The sequence below is a fragment of the Cloeon dipterum genome, chromosome X (genome assembly GCF_949628265.1).
Source record: "Cloeon dipterum chromosome X, ieCloDipt1.1, whole genome shotgun sequence".
Classification (NCBI taxonomy): domain Eukaryota; kingdom Metazoa; phylum Arthropoda; class Insecta; order Ephemeroptera; family Baetidae; genus Cloeon; species Cloeon dipterum.
This window is the reverse complement of record NC_088790.1, coordinates 12,855,833-12,872,241: the sequence shown is the minus strand read 5'-3', so window position 1 is coordinate 12,872,241 and position 16,409 is coordinate 12,855,833. Positions and strand designations below refer to the sequence as shown.

At 37.6% G+C, this 16,409-nt stretch overlaps 3 protein-coding genes and 1 long non-coding RNA gene across 5 annotated transcripts; all 4 read left to right on the top strand.

Moving 5' to 3' along the window:
- The first annotated feature begins 256 nt into the window (after window positions 1-256).
- LOC135946340 (xyloside xylosyltransferase 1-like) lies at window positions 257-10,218 on the top strand. Its single transcript, XM_065494544.1, has 5 exons — window positions 257-599; window positions 1,680-1,977; window positions 3,718-3,855; window positions 8,443-8,946; window positions 9,479-10,218. The coding sequence occupies exons 1-5, from the start codon at window positions 589-591 to the stop codon at window positions 9,734-9,736; spliced, it is 1,209 nt and encodes a 402-aa protein (XP_065350616.1). The 5' UTR covers window positions 257-588; the 3' UTR covers window positions 9,737-10,218.
- Window positions 10,219-10,522: 304 nt separating this feature from the next.
- Window positions 10,523-12,189, top strand: LOC135945302 (sodium channel protein Nach-like). Its single transcript, XM_065492905.1, has 5 exons — window positions 10,523-10,680; window positions 11,264-11,470; window positions 11,523-11,679; window positions 11,845-11,984; window positions 12,039-12,189. Exons 1-5 carry the CDS (start codon window positions 10,523-10,525, stop codon window positions 12,187-12,189), a joined length of 813 nt encoding a protein of 270 aa, XP_065348977.1.
- LOC135946195 (sodium channel protein Nach-like) lies at window positions 12,190-13,860 on the top strand. 2 transcript variants are annotated; one of them, XM_065494291.1, is made up of 6 exons: window positions 12,190-12,618; window positions 12,670-12,778; window positions 13,059-13,112; window positions 13,179-13,338; window positions 13,390-13,455; window positions 13,556-13,860. In XM_065494291.1, the coding sequence occupies exons 1-6, from the start codon at window positions 12,424-12,426 to the stop codon at window positions 13,647-13,649; spliced, it is 678 nt and encodes a 225-aa protein (XP_065350363.1). In that variant the 5' UTR covers window positions 12,190-12,423; the 3' UTR covers window positions 13,650-13,860. The 2 variants fall into 2 exon arrangements, with proteins under 2 accessions (XP_065350363.1, XP_065350362.1); XM_065494290.1 differs by having other exon boundaries at window positions 13,390-13,496.
- A 1,756-nt stretch (window positions 13,861-15,616) lies between these two features.
- LOC135945281 (uncharacterized) lies at window positions 15,617-16,190 on the top strand. Its single transcript, XR_010575419.1, has 3 exons — window positions 15,617-15,798; window positions 15,859-16,009; window positions 16,058-16,190. It is a non-coding gene; the product is annotated as an uncharacterized LOC135945281 (long non-coding RNA).
- The last annotated feature ends 219 nt before the right edge of the window (window positions 16,191-16,409 follow it).

Below are 16,409 nucleotides of genomic sequence, written 5' to 3'. Positions count from 1 at the left end.
AACCCTGTAACGTGGAGTTAACAAGCTTTTTAATAATCATTATTGTCATTTGGTTTTAGTTAGCTATTTTTTTCTTTGGTAAAAAATTTAAAGATCCCTTTATGTTAATTCCAGAGTCTGAATATTTAAAAAATGTTAATTTTAAATGAATTAAGGAAGCATTGCAAGCTCATATGTGCACATAATGCAAGAAGGGGAAATAATTATACGCGAGAGCAGGGAGAAGAGGAGAAACAGTTTCGCAGACGTCAGACTCTCCTGCTCTGGCCGGTCAGCAAACCGAACGGCAGAGCGGAGGCGACGTCAACGTAAACTCAGTTTGTTTAGCCGGCGAGAGTTGAGGAGTATATGTAGTCGGTGTTGGTGCCGTGGTGCGTCGAGGTGAATTGTTTCGGTGCTCCACCATCGACACGTGCAATTGGAGTGCTATTCACCGTGCTTATCAAGCTTCCTGCGTCGGAACAATGTGGACGATAGGCTGACTTTTCCGACTTGATGGCACTGTTGTGCATGTGTGTGTCTTTTCTCCAGGCAACGAGAGGCGCATTTTCCACTTTGACATGTTGTAACTGTTAACAGTAGACCACAATGGCCTTCAGGTAAAAATTCATAAATTTTTGTTTTAGATAAACAAATATATCAAAAAGATTAATTTTTTTATTTTTGGTTCAAAATAAGGTAACAAATAATATTGTTTACCTAGTACTCTGGAAAAATATTGTTTTTCTGCTCACACAAAAAATGTTTCGGTCTTTTTTTGCGGATATTTTCCACTTTTATTCGCTGGTAAACACCTGCGATAAGGAAATATAGGTTGAAAAGTATATTTATTAAACGCCACAATTTATCGATTAAAAGATTTTATACTGCTGAATGACTTCATGAATACGTAAATATTTTTTGTTTATTATTCGCTACCTATCTGTAGGCGTGGATATGTTGGAAATAAATACGAGCGTATATATAGCTATTACATTTTATATGATTAACGATCCAACCTTTCCTGGAAAGGGTTAGGATATTTTATCCTTGTCCTAGCGCAGCAGACACATCTCCACGTGAATTATCTCGTATTCTTCCTCGTTAATAATTTTTAAGCTTGTCATATGCGCAAAAGATTTTTAAGTCTGAATTTTTTAATTTGAATTTGATGTGTCCAAGCCAAGAAAGGTAATTTTTTAACATAAAATTCTAGTTTGTCTCAATGTTTAAGAAAAACTACTATTAAAAAGATGAGATATTATGTTGACGAAAAGAGACCCTTTTTTGTTCTGTATCATGTCGTTTAAATTTTTCATTAAAATCTGAATTTTCAAATTTTTGGCAAAGTCGTCTTGATTTAGCAAACGAATATCGATAACAATAAAATTAAATAAAGGCCTCTCTTTCATTTCAGGTTCAAAATGATTTTGCCAAATAAATTGTTTTAATCGAAACATTACAGTCAGCACAGTTACGGTTGCAAAATTGGTCTTCTTTAATTTTTTCTTTTGACAAACACTTTTTCCCGGAGCGTTAAACATTAAGCGGGAAGAAAATCATCGCTCCAGATTTCTACTAAACGCTTGACTACCAAGATTGCGATACTTGAACTTATTCAAATATTAAAAATTTTCCGTGAAGTTTATCGCGCTGGAAGACGGAAATTGTCTCTCTGACGTTAGGCCACCCTTGTGCAGGTTTAACACGCGGCGCCGCCTGATGACGTCGGTGGTGATGTTTGTGTTGGGCGTGCTGATGGTGTCGTCGTTGCTGACGTCCATCGTAGACAACGACATGTACGGAGGCCCCGTCAGCACCGGCGAGGACTACTACTACTCGTGGGGCAGCTGGAACGTGGCGAATGCCACCCCCACTGAAGGACTGCCCCTGGCCATGCCTCCCTCCGCCGACGCCCCCGCCGAGTTGCAGGCCGTCAACGTTGGCATCATTATGGTCAATGCCAGCAACAATAAAAAACTGCTCAACAACTTCAAGGTTGGTGTTCATTTTATATTATTCATTATTGTTTTTTTATGAATAGATTTTCTTTTCTTCATAAAAAAATCTTTGCGTATTTTCCCCCACTCAATTGAATCTCCCTACAGACCTTTCAATGCAATACCCACTTTGTTTTCTCTTTTCTCGTCATAATCAATATCCTGTTGGTCAAAATATCTTTAAAAATAATAATTGCTGAGTCGTACTATCTCATTGGTTCACATATATGTATTAATGAATGATCTACTCTCTACCGAAATGCAGCGTCTTGTCAAAAGGGTCAGTCACCCTTTCTCGGTCATAAATCTTACATTGGTGTAATTGTTATTTATACATACAACCAACCAGATGTGCGCGTCGAATTCAGTCCTTTTTAATTTGCAGGAGGTCAGACCGGTCACTTTTGAATTTCTACTTTAAAACACAAAACAAGCATTCCCTGGTAAAAGCACTGTATGGATGTATGATCGTCAACAATATTATATTCTTCCTTAAGGGATGCACATTGGGAAGTTGTCGTTTGACATTTTCTCACAGCCTTTTCACATTTCAAGATAAATGATTTTTTCTAGCTGTCCAAGTTGTGTATGTATATATCCTGTCACCAAGGATTTTCATGAATAATTACACAGAAAGTATTGAGTTTGGAATTTCATTGGTTTCTTCGAATGAAACGATTCACATTTGAGCTTAAGAATATCATTGCAAGGAGCCCAGTCCAGTTTTGAGTCTTAAAAAATTAATGTTGATTGATAATGCGTCAATCATTTAAGCATTTTATAGCCTAACTTAAAAATTATCTATAAAAATTAAATTGAGTCAAAGATAAAATTTACCCAGGTCATGCATGAGTCACCAGAAAATTAGATAAATCTTGCGACAGGTGCGATTAAAATTAAGCTTAGCAACGTGGTCAATAGTCATTTTATCGGTAAAATATGAATATGAAGGGTTTTTTTATGTGAAATTTGTATGGTAAACAGAAGAAATTAAGTGCAGCTTCATCGATGTGTAGCGAGCTGTTTGGCACCTTTTCAAGAAACAAAATTTTTATACGTATGGTATTTGAAAATTGTCTGGTAAAATTGTTGCTCCTTTCTACAGCAATATGTATGTATAGTGTAAAGTTTATTGATTTCTGTATCTTATTTAAAATAAGGTTAGTGTACTCTCCTTAAATTAAAATTCTCAGTTGCTTTTAAACAGGACAATATCAATAAAACAAACTTGAACATAAGGGGCTATTTTTTCCAGACGGGAAATGTTTTGAAATTGTGATGCAAATAAAGCATTCGTTTCTCCTGACGCAAACGTAATTTACCAATCGAAATCTCGGCATTGGAGGATAATTTTAGATCCGAGAGTGTGAGATCATAGGATGCGTTTGGCTTCTTTTATCCTTTTCTCTTTTCCTCACCTTGGGGCTGCGAATCTGACTTTCGGCCTTGTGTTCCCTGCCGCCACTGATCCGTCCGTCAGTCGCTCAAATTAGAGGCTGAACATTAATGTATACAACTGGTGGACTCATCTTCCTCCCGCACCACGCTCCTTTGTACATATATGTCTGCATCTGCACGTGCGCCTTCGATCACGAGATGAAAAGAAATGCAAGCGAGAGACACATCTGTTTCTAATGTGAATCTATCTGCGGTGGATGGCAAAAAATCAAAACTTCATGATATGAGGCTAATTGCATTGTAAAAACGAAAAAAAAATGCATTTTATTTCTGATTCCAGGGCTGTGCTGAAAGCATTGTGCGGCATTCCTCTCAGCTTCCTCTGCACTTTGTGCTCCTGACTGATGACTCCAGTGTGCCGGTGTTAAGCGAAGTGATTCGAAATTTGGCCAGGATTCGAGCAAAGGTTCCTGTCACCGTAAGTGGAAAGCTTTTTCTTGTCACATCCTTGGCTCTGTCTAAATATTAACGACCGTTTATTTGCGGAATAATGCATGCAGACGCAAAAAAACTCGACTCGTGACGAAGCGTCTTTCGGCTTATCACAACAAACAAAAATATTAAATTACGTAATTTATTGCACACTTGTGGACGATGCAGTGATGCAATATATGGTTAAATTTATTTTAAAATGACGTGATTTTTACGCGAATGGCATTGATAACGGCGAAATCTGATGAATGATGCAGGCAATTACCAAATTAACTTGCATTCTTTTTTGTTACGTGTCCATCAGTTGCGCTGTATAGTTTACGTTCTGGCCGATAAAAAAGATTAATTTTATCACTCGCACAATATCGTTCTATGCTATTTTAATTTCCTTTCCTCCTTAAACGTTACTTTCATGTTGAGAAAAAACTTATCTGGTGTTTGTTAAAAAAATGTTATTTGACCTAGTTGTTTGAAACCAAGAAAAGTATAGCAGTTAATTTTATGCTTGCATTACTCACATTGATTTGCCTAAAATAGTATGTGTCTCCTCGTTTTTTTAGCGACACTTAACCGAAAGGAAACCTGACACGCGAGCATATATAATATAGAGTCACTTTACGTTCAAGACACGTTGCACGATTTTGCAACTTTTCTACTTCATTATTAGCGACGCAGTACGTATATTGGAGAAAGGAAAGGTTGCGTGGCCGCGAATCGGCTGGACTTTTGAAACGAGAAGGAAATAATAAATAATATATTGAGAGAGTGCCTCTTAAATTGCAACAATTACCCTCAGACTGCCACTTGGAAACAACTTCTGTCGCACGAGTACGAGTTACGAATTCAATTAGTTGCATTTATGCTTAGCTGCTTAAGATATAGCTTTACTAAAAAACCCAATTTAAGATAACGTGGAGTATTAGTCTCAAATTGTTTTCGTCTTATCTAACTCAACGCTTTGGGGAAAACATTTTCTTAGGCTTTATCAAAACCACACTGTTCCGTAGGGGACTGTATTTCCTTAAATTGTTATACATACCGGAAATTCTGCACCATAATATGTATATGACATGCACATTATTCGCCACGAACATATTTACAAGCTTTGGGAGGCATTGGTGGTGTCATGATTGATTAATGCACTCGGTAGGGTCAGAAGTGGTACAAGGTTATTCTTTGATGCCTTTTTATTCAATTGTACCACAGCGTCTATCCAATTTTTAACATTAAAACACAAAAAGCATGGGTTTGCGGTGGATTAGGCAAAAGTCAGTTTCTCCAATAATGTGATTTTTTGTGTTATCACGTTTTAAATGTTTTGACCTGTTATGGAGAAAAAAACAGAATTGAATTGAGTGGCATAGATAGGATGCAATGCATGTTTAATGTGTATCATTGTGCCTGTGGCTATAAAAATATGACAAAAAACGTTGTCCTTCATTGTTTGTGTAAAATATACCATTTCAAGCGCCAAAATACAAATTCCGCTCAACGTTTGAATCGCTTTTACCTCCTTCAGGCTTTAGGTAACTGAAGTACATATTTACATTATGCATTTTCGCATCTTTTAAACGTGAAAAATTACCCCAAATATTAATTTTTGTTTTTTCTCCCCTGTGTAATGCCTAACGATTTTGCGAATGTTAAAACATTAATTTACTTATATTGAACTTGACAAGGTGGTCAAGATCGTTTAAAATTCATTCCATCCCCTCAAAAACTGTCCCTGTGTGCTACATCCCCTAAAAGTTTGAAAATGTTCCAACTAAATTATTGGTTCTGTGAGGCTCCGTAAAAAAGCAATCAATGCGCCAACCTCATCATTATCGTGTTTCGAAATGAAAAACAGGTATGTACGCATCATCGAACTGCTATGACCATTGTCAGCGAGGAACAAACGGGTTGGAATGCGTGAGATGAGATTGGAAGCTGCATGGTCTCCTGCTAGCTCCCGAGATTGAGTTTACAATCGCACTACTGTCTGTTTCTGTGGATGCAGATGTGCGTATGCGTAACTCTCGCACGGCAGAGCAAGGATGTGGCCGACTCGAGTAGTCGCTCTCGGTGCAATGACCCTTTATTCAGGGGCATTCCCTAGCTGCCGCGGCAAAATCGAACACTCGAAATGTCCCTCGCGGAATTCCATTTACTAGCACACTCGCGAAATTCGCCAGCGCGCGGAGATTTTGGCGGAAACTCTCCGTGCCTCGCCATTTAACGGTGAATGACGTCTGGCTTGCAGTTTGATTAATCTTCATTTTTAATTCAAAAGGCGGTTGAACCTTCTCAAGGTCGTCAGGTTTTATGCGAGCGGTGAAGTGGATATTGCATAATTTTCCCCACTGTACGTGATGTGCAGTGACTTTGAAATCGTTGCAACAATAGGTTTTTGGTATGCCTTATTGGGTTGTAAATTTAATACGAATCTTTAAAAAACAGAAAATTTTGCAACAAATTGAAGTTAACAAAATTAAATAATATGCAGAGGTTTATTTCGCTGCTTGTAATTTTTTATAGACTTGAAAAATTCGATTTGTTTTTTTTTATCAAAGTTAATGAACTGGTTATAGAAATTCATTAGTTTATAAAAGTATTTTTTTTTTCAAACTGTTTAAGTTTTTAGAACAGAAAATGGAATATATAATGCAAACGCAGGTATTTTAGGAAATTGAAAATTATCGCACGGCAAAGGCCTTCCTTGGGTTAATTTATGATGGTTAGATATATTAGTGATTTTTTCTTAATTTCGAAAGGAACATTTATTATTTTTATTTCAATTTATATTGACCTGTTTAAAGAAACAAAACAATTGAATTGAATTGAATTGAAAAAAATATTAACAAGATTGTTCTCGTACTGTACTGATTCGGCCCTGTAGGCCTCGGATCAACAGTATACTTAACCTTCGAAACAAAATTCATACCGCAAATTAGCTGTGGAGAATTCTGTATCAGTGATCGTTGAAAACGTCCGGCTTTACTTTTTGTTGAGCAAAGTATAAAATAGGAAACGAGTGACCAGTGAAATCTTGTCAACCCCGTCACTCACCTTCCACACTATTTAACCTTCCCTCTCAAAAATTTAGAAGTTCAAAACGCCTTTTCCTTTGTAATGAAAAGCTAATTTCAAGTCAATTTCTGCTTTTGTTTAATTAGGTAACTGACGAAAGTCTGACTCGTCATTTCGAAAGTGACTGTTGGAAAAGTAGACAATTTAGTTGCTGATTTTGGTTTACCACATGGCACGCGGCTGTTGGAAAACTCTGAAACAACTGAATAAACAAAAATAAATATCTACTAAAAATTACTTTTTTTGAATTTCATATTTTTACTAGTACGAAGAAACAAGAGACTTTATTATGATTAGCTTTAATGCCTGCCACTGTTCCGTGCAATATAAACATATAATTATATTGAAAATGTAAATATTTTGTCGCTGCAGAGATAAAAACGCAGACGTCTTACGTATAGCAAACAGCAAAGTTGGTTCTTTGAAAATCGTGTTAAATGCAGACAAGGGCAATTTCATAAGGTTTAATCTCCCAAAAGATGCTTTCAAATTCATTGCAGTATTTCTGCTGCATCACAAAGGAAGCAAAAATTGTATTTATATCTTCCAACAATGTAGTTATTTCTTCAACGCTCCCGCATTCAAACACTGTTGCCCGCCAGTGTCAAATTTTACTCTTCTAGAGTCTAGAGTCATAAAGAAATTTTCCCATTGCTCTCCTGCTCAATATATTGAACGACGCGTACCACACAAAATAAATCGCGTGAATGGAAATTAAATAGAAGCGCCCTTTGTCATGGAGTAACAGAGCGGCGTGAATGGCAGATTCATTGTTATTTGTTTTCAAACGCTTCCGCTCCAACTGAACCACACCATGCATCCATCAGGAGGCCAATCATTCGCACCCGCAGAAGGAGCCAGACGGTTGGTTCGTCGTTATTGTTATTGCTTCCTTTGCTGTGCTCCGCTCCCATGTGTGTTTGTGCTCTCGTTAAACGTCCAGACGCGCGGAGCTTGCAATGAGAAAATCAGCACACATAGATTAAAATGCACACATGAGAAAGAGTCGTCGCACTGCGGACGCGGATTAACGAGAAGCAAGTGCAGCTCTCGGTGTGTATTGGGAAGAATGCCGCCGCTTGTATACTTTCCTGTTAGGCTTAGTGTAGTTTTATTGAACTTCCAGTGCAGAGGCAATTGACCGTCAGCATGATCAATGCGCTCATTATAAGGGAAAAATTAAACGCAGACATTTAAAAAACGATCTAAAAAATATGGACAAAATTAAGAATAGCTGATTCAATTTTTTACTTTTAATATTACACATTCTTAAATTAATTACAACTTATACACTGTCTTCAAAGGCTTATTTTTTCTTCGGGGTCACGTAAAAAATTGTAATACGCATTTAGGGAACACAGATGTGGAACATTAGAAATTTTAATAAATAATTTTGAAAACAAATTAATTAAACTCCAAAACATTATTAGACATAATTAGGGCGTAGATGTATTAATTATTTTTTTTTGTCACTAAAATACCGAATCCGTTTGTCTGTCTGCAGGTGGACTACGTGAATCTAGAGGAGTCAACCCGCAACCACAGTTCCGTGATAGGCCGGATGCACGCCCTGTTCGCGCCGTCAAGTCCTTCAAGCAAGTACCACAAGAGGCTGTTCCACATCGCGCCCATCTACCACCGACTGCTGCCAACCGCCACCTCGCGCCTCCTGGTCATCGACGCCGACGTGCGTTTCAGGGCCGACGTCGCCGACCTTTACAGGCAACTGCTCACCTTCGAGCCCGACGAGATGATGGCCCTGGCGCTCGAACTGTCGCCGCTCTATGACGCACCCTTCAGAAAACTCAGGGCGGAGGCGCCGAAGAGCATGGCGGGCCTGCCTAAGTCAAAAGGTGGCTTCCAAGGTTTCAACTCGGGCGTCGTGTTATACCACCTAGGCCACATGCGTGCCAACGCCGACTACAACGCACTCATTGATCAACCTGGCGCCCTGGAGGACCTCTGTAACAAGTACGGATTTTACAGGGGTGCCGCGGTCGGCGACCAGGTAGATATATTAATTTTATTGAGAGTTAGATTTTGCTTTAAATATATATTGACACATGCCATTGAATGCAGAAGCATGCAAGGTTGTCATAATTGTCAGAAGAAATTAAATAAATGCAGCTTCGTCGTGGTGTGTAGCGAGCTGTTTATATATCTATAATAGTGGAGCTGCATTTAATTTCTTCTGATATCATTTTAAGTTATGGAGAATTCGCACTTGCACCAAATTTATACACTGACCTCATTTTTTAAAGAATTATTACTGTATCTTAAATTGATTTAAAATCAGCGTAAATCATTTTTTTATCTACTGTGCTACAGTGAGCTAATATGAAGCTCCAAAGCATAATTCATGGAAATTGTTTCGAACTTGAAAAGTAAAACTTGATTATAAGATTATCTCATATATAATTATTTTAAATAAACACAGAGCCAGAACGCCAAAAATTGCGTTGGATCACGCATCAGAAACAATTAAACAGAGCAATTTATCATTTATGGCCATGATCACGCACAACTTTGTGTTTTCTCAGGACTTGCTCACTCTGCTGGAGATCTACAGGCCGCATTGGGTGCGTGAAATGGACTGTGGTTGGAACATGCAGCTGGACACGACCATGGCCGACCACCCATCCTTTGACGAGTACCACAAGTGCGACTCCGAGGTGAAACTCCTGCACGGAAACGGTGGAGCAACCATTCCCACCGAATCCGTCTTCTCTTTGTCTTCCACAGCCCCATCACTCGTCTTGAAATCAGATGCATCAGGAGAGCGCGGCAATTTTAAATAATTTATTCCACGAGATTAAATATTCCAAACAAAAGAGTTGAGTGTATTTTCTGTTTGTGTTTTGATTGAGTCTGCTGGCCAATATGTAGACCATATGTGAGGTTTTTGTCATTCAAATCGCACCTGTGCGTGCAAGTGCTGTCCTACTTTTGCTCTCGCGAGCACCAGATTGCATTATAATGAAAGTGATATGCAAAAGATAATGTTATGAAGCGTCCCTCGACGTGCAAAATGAAAGTGAGAGACTACACTACACACACATACACACTCATGTTTGTGGTTGTTCACGTTTACTCAACGAAGATGTCAATTCAGCTGAGTAATTTTTTTTGTGTGGCCGCTGCATGAAAACCAGACGAAAACTAAATAAATGACCACGCGCTTCCGTGAAAATAATTTTTTGACTGAAAGTGTGATACTGATGATGCCGGCACAAAATTGAGAGTTGCTTTTGTGCAAATTAAAGAGATATTTTGTGTAAAACTGTCATTGGTTTTAATCTTATAAGCCATGCACTTTCGCTCCTGTTTGCACTGAAAGCGCTGATCAGGTAAGCAATCGGCTTGTCAATCGGTTCGTGCGGGCTGCCTATCTTCACGTCAAGCAGGGGTTATCACGAAACAGACTTGACAGCTGCCGCTTTGGACATTTCGGTCTGTGTGCACCTTTTGCTTTTTGATCAACCTGTCACTCTTTCTTGACTGACGAAATCAGATCGGATCTAAAAGTATTCGTCTGGGAGGGTGTAAGGGAATGCGTGCACTTTTCCTCTGTCCCCCGAGCTGTCATGAGTGCTGAAAATATGTCTGGGAGGAAGAAAAATTCTGCGAAAGTCGTGCGTTCAGCAGGGTTGGTGCTGTGGCGCCAATTCTGCAAATACTGCAGCTGCACTGCCCTGCATGGGTATCAGTACATCACAGAGCCAGGCAGGCCGTTGATTGAAAGGTACAAAGTTGAACATGAGTCTTTTTATTGGACAATATGAAACAATGGAAAAAAAAGTAAAATTGACTATCAGCGAGGATTAGTCAAGGGTAAGAGGTGGAGGGTGGAATTTTAAAGAGGAAAATAATCTCGCACGCCCTTGTATTGGATAGTCACTGTTCCAGCCCCAATATAAGTTACCTCAACATTTTTTGAAAATAATTCATTCGATCAGCCATGATCTCATATAATATTGCTCCGCATATTAATTTTCCTTTGATATTTTTAAATAATGAGTAATGAGACAGACCTTTTCATATAAACCATTTAAAATCTTTCTTTTATGTGTATATTTAATTTCCTTATGGCCAATGTATTTATTTCCATATGATTTGATTTTCACCAATGGTGGTTATCTCTATTTTCTCCCTCCTTTCCTATGATTTACATGTTTAAAATTTTAAAGAAAATAGACGGATCACTTTTTATTTAAAAAAGATTTTGAAATCTTTTTTTTTTCAAATGTATCACCCTAGTAATTGAAATGAAAATTAGTTCAATCATAATTCAGCGCCATTAAAAACTCTCCACAACATTTTGACAGGATTATTTGGCTCCTGTGCCACTGCTGTGCAATCACCGTGGCCAGCGTAATGATTTACGCCACGTGGACGCGCTATTCGCAGTCTCCAACCGCGACTGCAGTGGAGACAACCAATTTTCCTGTGTGGAAGGTGCCCTTTCCGGCCGTGACCATTTGCGACCCCAACCAGGTTACGGTATCCAACGCTGTGAAAGTTGCTCAGAGAATGTAATTTTATATTTAAAAGAGTGTGCTCGCTTATTTCTCATCTCTTACGCAGGAGCGAAGGCAACAAAGCCTTAGAAGCTGAGATCCTGAGTGCGTTTCCCAATTTGCGTGATCTACTTAAACACAATTTTGTCCCGTTTTCTAACGTTAGTGTATTGCACAACGCCATGAGAAAGTATGGATTGTCACTGCCGGAATTCATGAGAGATGTATGAATTTTTATTTTTCTGCATTTCAATGTCTATGATGGTACCGAGGAACGTCTTATAAAATTTGGTTAAGTTATGTAATGCAAATTATTTTGAAGCTTTGATTAGTTTCATTTAAATTAGACAAATTTTGTTAAAATTATTAACCGATACAAACCATCGAAGGTTTCTCCGAGTTGTTCTGATATCATGGTGAACTGCCAGTGGAAAGGAGTGGAGCAGCCGTGCAACCAACTGTTCAGCCGCAGCTACAGCGACAACGGCATGTGCTGCTCGTTCAATTACGCGCCTCCGTGCCTGGGAAAGTGCGTTTCCAAAAACGAAATATAATTATCACTGAAATAAATATTAAAATGTAGAAACTGCACAGCGAACAGGGCACAACCGACGCCCGTAATTCCAACCTACACCACCGCGGTGGGAAACAAATTCGGCCTCAGAATCACGCTCAAGTACAATCTGCACGAAAGATTAGTACCATCAATTTCAACTGACGCTATGAGGGTTTGAAAAATAAGTGTTAATAATTTTTTAAATCGTTATTTTACTTAATTTTACATCGATTTAACTTTGCGATAAAAATGGTTAAAGTTGGTTCCTAAAGACTATAATACAAAAGTAATGTCCATTAGCAAAAAAAAAAAATTAAATCGATATAATGTTAGTGTCTGCATTTGAAATTTAGTTTTTTTATGATTTATCACTAATATTGTGTTAAAAAATTCAATTATGGTGAAATAGGTGATGTTGCACAATTGGTACACATATCCAAATCAGTGGTCCGCGTTAGACCAGCTCGTTCCGCGGGGCATGTACACATTCATGAGGGTGACCACTGAAACCACCTCGTCGAGCGATCCAGTGAAAAAGCTTCCTTTAGCTAAGAGTGGTTGCATTTACGAAGAAGAGGAGAAAACGTCTTCAGGCCACTCGGATGACGTGAGGTTTTGTTTACCGAATACTTTGAAACTTCTTCAGATCCAATTCTAGTCGAGTGCTCCCGTGTCAAAATACAGCCGAGACAACTGCATCGTGAACTGTAGGAGGGAAAATATGATCTTTTTGTGCAACTGCCAACCCTACTATTATCCAACGACAGGTTATAATATAAAATATGAAATTAAACATTTTCTTGTAGTAGTTGTTGCATTGTATTGTAATTGAAAAATAACACATTTTGTGGAGAAATAATATTAACCATCTCAATTTGATAGAATAAATAACTTCATATATGGGATTTGTAAGTTTCATGCACGTGCTGACAGTCATTTTGATGTGTTAAACTAAATAATTCTAATTTGGAATATTTTCATGGGCATGTAGCTTTCAAATCTTTAAACCAATTGAAGCAGGACAATTATTAACTCTTCAATTCACAGATGACGTCAGATTTTGCGACTTAAGTGATTTACCTTGCATTTTTAAGTACAAAGGTAATATTTTTTTGCCGAATTTAAAGACCAATGAACCTAACGATTTTGGAATGCTATAATATACAGCTCATTTGAGTCGTGTGCGGCCGTTGAAAAGGGAGCTGCAGGAAGACGGAGAGCAAGTTTGGAATGGACAGGAGGGAATGGATTGCGACTGCTTTCCGCAATGCAATGAAGTTAACTACAGAGTCGAGTCAACGGCTGGAAATCTGAAGCTTTCTTATTTGTAAATAAGTTCACAGAGTATGTGATCAGTGTCTCATAATTTTTTCAACAGCAACAAATATGAACCAGAAAATTACTCTGTTTTCTACGTGTTTTACGGGAAAATGACTGGCACAAGGTACAAAAGAGACCTCCTCCTTTCTGCTGACACTATGCTAAGTTTGTTATTCAATTTTTGAAATTTAAAAATTCCAATTAACTAAAAAATGTTTCTTCAGGCAACGCTGGTGGTCTGTTTGGACTGTTCATGGGGTTCAGTTTGCTGAGCGTGGTGGAATTTGTGTATTTTTTCACGGTGAGGCTCTACTTTGAGTCAAGAGATAAGAGGAAAAGAAAGGAGTCGTTGAAAAGGTGGAGCGCCAAAGTGGGCCCCAAGAGTTGGAAAATCAATCGGAGAGCTCGGTTGCCTTTCCGGGATGATTTTGGGAGGCTGCACAAGCATCGAGAGCGCCGAACACACTTTGTTTACTGACTTCCTGTCTTTGAAATTTAAAATCTCCTAGGCACAATGAAAAAAATATGAATTTAGGCAAATAACCTTATGATAAAACAAAATTATTATACACTGCGAACTGGGGAATTTTCGTCTTTAAAAGATATGCATTCAAAGTATCAGCAAAATAAATTAATTAATACACATAGCAAAAATTTAATTTTAAATTCATTAATCTGCTTTGGAATTCCTGAAGGCCTACTATGACTAAAGGTAATGCATTTGACAGTTAGTTCAGCATGTGTTGCAGGAAAATAAAGTAATTGTATGGGAAATTTCATGAGTTATTTGTTACTTGGGTGTAGAATTTTAATTTCTGTAAAACACAATTGAACCCATGTCAGGGTTTTACCTTATAACGATATGTGGTAAATTAAATAATGATTGTGATTTTTATAATTATTGTTATAACCTGACGATATTATTTTCGTCCGGTAAAACCCTGACAACCCACTAAGCGTTGATGACTGCAAACGGAAATTGAGCCACGCTGTTTCATATTTAATCAAGTGAAAAGGAACACGTTTCACACGATCGTACAACTCATTTCTACAATGAAAGCACACATCTTTGCAGTAAAATGCAAAACAACGGTAGATATATAATTATTATCATTCTGCAAATATTAAAACAGTTGAATTTCAGCTTGCTTGCTTAACTCTCCTTGTTACATCAGATCTTTTTTCCCTTGAGACGTCAGGTTATTATATTAATAATATTTAATCATAGTCATAACTATAAGCAAGATCGACTAATTCATTTTTAGTAAAAATCCTTCAAGTCAGCATGAGTTTAAAAAACAATCGAGAAAAATTGCTAACATATAAAATTAAATATGACATCAAATTCAAGGGATCATAATTAATTAACAAAAATATGAAATAATTACAAAAAATAAGATCAATAATGCACTATAAATCAATATACTTTTACAATATCTGAAAACGTAATAATAAACCTATTATTATTATATCAATGTCATTTAGTTCATTTTGAATCTTTAAATTTACATATTTTAAATTAAAAGCAATATAAGGAATGATCAAAATTCTATAATTTACAGCATCTTTAGTCCAAATAAGTCGGATAAAACAGGTCGATGACAGATTAATTGTGTACCTACGTCAGCTCAAACGGCAGAAAATTATCAAATGTTGTGGAAACTTCAGATGCTCTATTTCAGACACAGCTGCAAATACAACAGTCACGACAGCGAATCCAGGTTATTATGTGGTGCTATTTTTTTAAGAAAATAGGCTGAACTAACGAGATATGGATTTTGGACCAAAACCAAAAGTCCTTTTTCTGCCTTCAAAATACCTGCGTCAAGGGAGACCGTTAGAACCTACATTTTGGTTAAATCAAAAACATAACATTTACAGGGACAACCTATGAAAAAGTTAAAAACGTTTCCACCCGAAAAACAACTCCTGATGAAAATATGTTGTTAGAGAGTATCGCTGAAGCAAAAAGTAATTGAAATATGTAATGTGTGATTTAACAAAAAGTCGAATCTGACAAAATTCAATAGAAACCGACGCAGCAACATTAACAACTATTGATCATTCCACGATGACGACATCAGCAACCCCAACAGAAAAAATGAGTTCTTTTATCACCATTTCCACTGGCACCAGCAGCAGCACAATGACAACAACCACCACACCAACTGCAACAACACTTTTCACATGTGCTGGTATGAATTCCATATTTTTAATGAAACGCGCCTCGGAAATAAATTGTGTTTTACCTAAATCTCAGTGTTTCCCGCAACGAGATACACTTTTGAGGACAAAAAGGTGTGCTCCAATAATTAATTTAAGAAATCGGCTTTCAAATACCTTTTTATCATTTAATAGGCCACTTATCTTGTATCGAGAACAGCATGTCAAAACAAGGGGATGGATTTGGTAGTTTTTGAAACTGAATTTGAACGGGATTGCATGATGCCTTTTGTGGATAACGCATGTGAAATTGAAATTAACTTTAATCACATATAAGCCTTATCTAAAAAGTTCACATTTGAAGTCTCCTCCGGGTCATTCGTGTGGATTGGGAAGGATAATATCGGCAGAGCTGACCAGAATTACGTTTGGATCAACGGTGCGAACGACACTTACACCTGGTGGAATCCTGGTGAGCCCCAGTATCCTGCTACTGAGCATTGCGTCTTAATAATGTATGAGATGTTCGACTGTAGTTGCCGGTTATTAATTTGAGCTAATAGGGCACAATTACACAGCGGGAAATGGTTCGATTATTCCTGCTACACAGAGCAATTCTATGTGTGCGAGAGCAAGTCCTAATGGAGAGCAAAGCTAATTCACGGAAATAAAGGCTCCAAAATATTTTATTTTCAGCCACGCATCCAGATGAAAAATTATACAACAATATTAAAACGGAAGCTGAAATTTTTAATACTTGAATCTTTAATAAAAATATCTGAAGGAAATACTGGTTAGCAAATATGTCACCGAATTAAAAACATTCTTATAATATGGAATTTAACAATCAGAGTGCTACATAAATATGACACTTCTTCGGAGCAAATTGGCTTTTGACAGGCCAATAGGTTGGCA